Raw genomic sequence first — 6,000 nt, forward strand, 5'->3', positions numbered from 1 at the left:
TCAGACTCACTTCACTCTTTGAGGTGTCACATTCTCTCCTGGGAGAGCCTCTCCCTGTTCCCTGGTGTGGTCTTCAGCTCAATCCACTGGGTATAAATTACATTATAACCCCTAATGCCCATTTCTTTTAAAAAAAAAAAAAACCAAGAAACAATATACGTCCACTTTACCCAGTGTGCAATTTAATTCAGCTTAAATGTTATAATCTGGTTATCTCATTATCTCATATTCAAAATAACCTGGAATCAGTCCAGAATTGATAGAGATTAAAGACTGCAGGACTTTAATAAAAATAACACATTACACCATAGGTTTCCTCCTGCTGTTCCGATGTTTAAATCCAAAGTACACACATTTAGAATACAGCAGTTTTCCTTACATTTATTTATAAAGGATGGTTTTCTACCTTTATTCATTTATTTATTATATAATTAAAGTTTGCCCAGTGGTGAAATTGAGAATTCAAGATAATAAGTTTCAGAAGGTAGACCTGCAGACATGCCTGTTTTCAGTGTTCCATTGCAATACAAAATCATCATCATCATCATCATCATCATCATCATCATCCTCATCCTCTGGTATGAAACAAGATAGACTTATCTTTCAATAAACACATAGTGAAATAAATAAAATCCCTCAACTTAAGGCAGGTGTTCAGAGACCTCTGGGCCAAGAAACACACTTTGCCAACAATCACCCACATGCTGGCTGTAGTGTATGAAACACTGATCTACCAAACAGGGGCTTCTTCTTCATAAGAATGGCTCCCAAAATTCAAAGACATTTAAATGCATGTTCTGTAAGCAGTGATCTGGAATATTTCTGTACAGGAGCTATCTAAACAAGACTTGCTCAAAATGTGGGAATTAATCCTTTGAAAATGTGGCTGGGATCCCACACCCATAAAGAAAAGGCATACTGGAAACATTAGGTAGGAGGCAAGCCACAGAGTGCGCCAGTCATCTAACTGATGGTGTCATTCACAGAAGCCAAAAAAAAAAAAATTGCCTTTTAACTCCTCTCTGGCTCATGACAGCTCAAGGGAAAAATAAAATAGTGGTTGGTTGGTTACTTGGTTGGTTGCTTTGGTTTTTTGTCACCTAGCCTTCTTGGAGTTTAACTTGATGTTGATGCTGCTATCCTGTGTGCATCTGTTGCATGATTTTGCAAAGGGCTGAAATGTTGTGGGGTGTAGTGTCACAAATGGATGCTTAGTTTTTGTGTGTGTGTTTTCATCTGTTCTTTGATTCAGAGTTTTAATCAAGACTCCCTATTTCCTCATTTACCTAAAGCCACCCTAGCATTAAGTGCCGAATCCATCCTTTGGAACCCATTTTTAGAGTAAAAGTCAGCTTCCTCCTCCAAGAAAACAGCCTGGAATTTTCCTGGCAACTAGCTATGGGATTGCAATCCCTCGAAATGCCGTCTTGGGTCACAGCCACCCGTCTTTTGTTTTTGTGGTGTGTGTGGTTTCTAATCCCCGGCACACAAAACAACTTTAGATTGGAGAGAAAAGGATGAACTTCTAAATCGCCCTCTCTTTTTTATTGTTCACATTTCGTATTGTTTTGAGTGAAATTGGAAAAATTGTCTCCTTTCTCTGTATTGCCAAAAGGCATTCAGGTAATGAAGTCTGTAACTAAACGGTAATTGAATCAGCATAATTTGCACACTGAATGGTTTTCAAATGCTCCCAGTTTACAATTAAAGGAGAATTAATGCGCTTGTTGTTGAGAACGCGGCACATTAGAATAAATCCAGCACTGTTGTTGTAATGAGTGGAAAACGGTTTAACTGCCAACAAACACATTTAAAATTTAACACAACGTATTGATTTCACTTCTGCTTTTGATAGATTATTTTCCAGACTATCGAAACACTGGCTTCAAGCAATAAACTGCAGCATAGCAGAAAGCCCTGGCCATGTGTGTGTGAGCACAGCCCAAGGACATAAGAACAGTCCTGAGGTTCGAATCATTCCTAAAGGTGTACCGAGAAGAGGGGCACAGTTGTTATGACAATCAAGGGAACCTTTGATGTTCCTCCCCTGCGGCTTTCACTATTCATTTTTCATTCCCTCCCACCTTACCCAATTTTTTTTTAAAAATGCTGTTTTCTTTGGTGGTACTTTCAACCCTCCAACATCGGATCCTAAATGTCAGTGGACTTACGGGACACAGGTAGGAGCGACAATGACAGAAGGTGGGCAATAGGAAGGACATCTTATGCATTTGATCTGCATTCTACCGGAGAAAGCACGGACCTGAGACAGTCAGAAAAGCTGTTCCTTTGGATTGGTTGCCCTGGCTTTCACCTGTTTACCCCCAAGGTGTCCTGTAGGCGAGGACATTGATACGCAGCGCCCTCTGGCGTCCGCTTCTGCTACAGTCAGGCGATAAAGGTGCAAAGACTGGCAACATTGAGGGTTCTTGAGATGCAGCCGGAAACATTTACTCACACACGCGCGCGCGCGTATGTACCGGATTCACAGACCTCTCAGTCCCGCGACAGCAAGCACCAGAGAAAAGGCCGAAAAACACGGCCACTTGCATGGTTAACACACTATTGCTTCTAGGCTTGTGGATTCTATAGCTCTTAGGAATGAAAGACACTAACACAACCCCTAGTCACAATTATCTAGGCTGGTTAGAAAACTCCTGCTGCTACTGCAGCGCCTGCGCTCGCCCCCATCCCCTCCCCAGAACACCTTAGTGCACTCCCACGGTCCGGGAGCCGGTTCAGAGCACTAGGCTCAACTTCACCGGCAGAAGGCAAGTGTCCCTGGCTCTCTGAGAAAACCGCCCTCTCCTAAGGCTCGCTGTGATGTCCATAACTCCCAAGTCACACAAAGCTCCCTGCTTCTGTTTCTAAGACTGTGTCAAGTCCAAAGCTCAGAAAACTGTTTCTGGAGGAACACGGACGGGGGCTCTGGGTAAGAGTCTCTCCCAAGTGACAAAGCCTGCCATTTCCTAAAGAGAAACCTCTCACTAGGGTTTAGTTCTTTAATGGAAACTAGAGCTCGGGAGAAAAGGGAGGGTTATGTTTGCGGGTGTGTCTCTGACACTACTGCCTGGTCATTTACTGTATGTCTGGTGGATAAACTCACACCAGGGGCACCTCAGTAAGTCTCAGAAAGTTACCTGCACTTCTTCCTGTACCACAAATCCAAAGTGGGGGCAGTGAGGTGGTGGGCGATGGGTAGAATCGTCTTCAGCTTTCCAACCCCATCCCCACCCACTTTCACTTAAACCAGGCGGGTTAAGAACTGCTACTCAGAGTTTCATGATTGCCACTACTTTTCTCTTCTCCTTCCTCCCAAGGCATCTTCCCCCACTAACTCTGTGGTTTCTGGACGTTTAGGGTACTGGCGCGCTAGTTGCTGTTAAGAAGAATCTCGTCCCGGATATTGGGGCATAGAGCAAGAAGTGAGGGTGAGAGCCTGGAAAACTCCCGCAGGAATAGAAAGAACAGCCTCCCAAAGTTCTTCCACTGCCTGTGGGAGTACACAGGTTTCACTGAACTGCGCCCCTCCACCAGCCCCCAGCCCCCAGCCCCCAGCCTCCCGCAGTTGCTTGACCTCCGGGTTAGGGTGGAATCTCAAAGACGCAGAACCATCACGACTTACCAAGTAGACGGTGGGCTGCAGGAGGAGAAGCACGTACCAGCACGCAGCCTGCATCCTCCTTCCTCTCAAACTTCCTTGGCGGTGCCTTGGCTGAGTCTTTGTTCCTTCAAAAACATAGATCCACCTGACATCCACTTTACAGAGCAGGGAGCGCTCTCAGCAGCCTAGATACAAATGAAATTAGACATCCCATGACCACGCGGACAAGGCTGGTGATAAAGCGGGTAAAGGGAATCTTAGTGTGGAGTTGTTGGAGCCAAAAAAAAAAAAAAAACTGGGAATGGGGTACACGAGGAATTGAAAAGCGAGTCGACCCAGCTCTAGAAACAAGAGAGTGCGGTCCTCAGGCGGGCGGGCTTGAGCGGTGGCGAGGTGCTCCCAGCGACCGGCGCGTCTCCGGTGCCAGAGCCCGAAAGACCACGGAGGCCCGAGGCGGTTAGGCACAGCTCACAGGCTGTTTAGGAGCCTGACTGTCTCTGGCAGCCAGATCTGCCCTAGTGTTTGACAGGCGGGCGGCTGGGACTAAAGGCGGCGGCTGGTTCTTCGCCAGCCCTGGCAGGGTTCACACACGTACACAGCAGCATAGAGAGATAGCAAAAGCAAGCGAGAGAGCGAGACTGAGCGAGGGGGGAGCGGGCAAAGAAACGAGTAGGTAGAACTGACCCGGATTAGGTGCCAGTGATATGGGGGTGGTTAAGGGGGTGCAATTTGCATACAGGAAAGTGAGGCTCAGTTTACCCATTCGAGCCCCCTGAAACAGAGATAGGCATACACAATCACATCTCTAGGACTACTTTTTTTTGAGCCAAGAAGCACAGCCAGTTGCTAACTTCTACAGTGGAAACCTGTCTGGGACTCTGAGGGTCACCTATCAGTCCTGCTCTATGCCCAACTAGAGTTCCACCCTGCTGCCCCTTCCTAGTGATTGCCACCCTGCCCCAAGGTGTCCCTGCCAGGAACAGTGGAGGCGACCGGTACATACCGCACAGGACTGAAGGCAAATGCAGCGAGCAAGGACCGCTCTGAACAGGCTCCATGGAGGAGCTACTACGGCCTGGTGTCTCCAGCGCCTGGGACGTGCCCTCCCTGGTGCTCCGTCTCCATACTCGGGCGAGGATGGGTCCAGCTGCCTCGTCCAGCCTTGTCAGAGTCGTTGTCCCAGTGCCCGGGGTCGCGATCCGGATTGGTCCGCGGGAGCCTAGCCTTGGCACTGTTGGATTCCCGGGTGCAGGAAACTTAAGAGGCAACAGAAGGAGGGGCAGGTAGGGAAGACGACAGAGGAAGAAAGAATGGGAGGGAGAAGACGAATGCGCCGGGCTGCTGCACCCGACCGACCCGGACTGCCCGTGCTGGCACCAACACCAGCAGCCCAGTACTCCCGGCTTTCTGCGGTTGCGAGAGGAAGGAGAGCGGCTTAAGGGGAGGAGACTGGGCAAGTCCTCCGGACTTGAACTTGAGCGATAAGACGCGGGCCTTTCGGAAGGGGAAAAAAAAAACCCACACAACAGGCACGATGAGTCCCAGTTTCAGAAGAAGGGGTGTGGTGGCGAGAATTTGGAAGCTGCTAGCACTAGAAGCAGCTGCAGCTTTACCAGCAAAGCTGGAAAGCCCCAGAGCGGCTAAGGACTAGCATCGTGGGCGCTGTCCGTGGTGCTGCCCGGCCACCGGGGGACGCTCCGCAGAGCGCGATTTCAGCGCCCCGCCGTGAGTGAGCGGGTTTTTCTCCACCGGGCGGCAGCTGGTCTTGCTTACAGTCCGGACACCGACAATCACATTGGCACGTGGGGTGAAGGATTCCTCAAAGACTAATTAATGCCCCATGTAAATAGACCCCGCTCTCAGGCTCTCTCTGCGGGCCTCCCGGCCCTCAGGGAGAAATGACTCCTGCTGCGTCTCTGGAAGCCAAAGCGCCCCCTGGGGAGAGGGGGGGTCCTTGGGAGGAAAGCGACCACCAGGGGAGTGGCGAGAAGTGAGGCAGGAAGGTGCACTGGGCAGCGGTATGAGCAGAAGAGAGTAGGGAGCCCCAGTTGGCTTCGGGAGGGGCGCTGCTGCTGGGAACTGTAAACCTGTGGCTGCGGTGGCCAGAGGCGGCGATGCTGCGGACTGCCAGCCATTCAGCGAGCGAGGCAGCAGAGAGGACTGTGCGACCTTGGACTCTCTGGACTCTGCTCCGCGGGCTGGGCAAAGAAAGAAGGAGGAAAAGTCCTCTTTATTCTATCTCTCCCTCTCTCTTCTTTCTCTCTTCCTCTCTCTCTCTCCCTTCAGCTCTCTCTTCCCTATATCTTTTCTGTCCCATGTCATCATCTTTTTACTTATGTTTACATTTTTTCCACAGCAGTCCTCTCTTTCTCCATGCTTTTTCCACCCCACTCCAC

At 49.5% G+C, this 6,000-nt stretch overlaps 1 protein-coding gene across 1 annotated transcript in view; it reads right to left on the reverse strand.

Moving 5' to 3' along the window:
• Positions 1–5,750, reverse strand: part of NXPH1 (neurexophilin 1) — a 282,833-nt gene extending 277,083 nt beyond the window's left edge. The window contains exons 1-2 of the mRNA XM_084786061.1: positions 4,608–5,750; positions 3,626–3,789 (exon numbers count right to left, since the gene is read on the reverse strand). Coding sequence (XP_084642187.1) covers positions 3,626–3,679 — 54 coding nt within the window. The 5' untranslated portion in view covers positions 3,680–3,789; positions 4,608–5,750. The remainder of the gene's footprint in view (positions 1–3,625; positions 3,790–4,607) is intronic.
• Between the last annotated feature and the right edge of the window lie 250 nt (positions 5,751–6,000).

The sequence above is a fragment of the Acomys minous genome (genome assembly GCF_964271855.1).
Source record: "Acomys minous genome assembly, chromosome: 6".
NCBI classification, from domain to species: Eukaryota; Metazoa; Chordata; class Mammalia; order Rodentia; family Muridae; genus Acomys; species Acomys minous.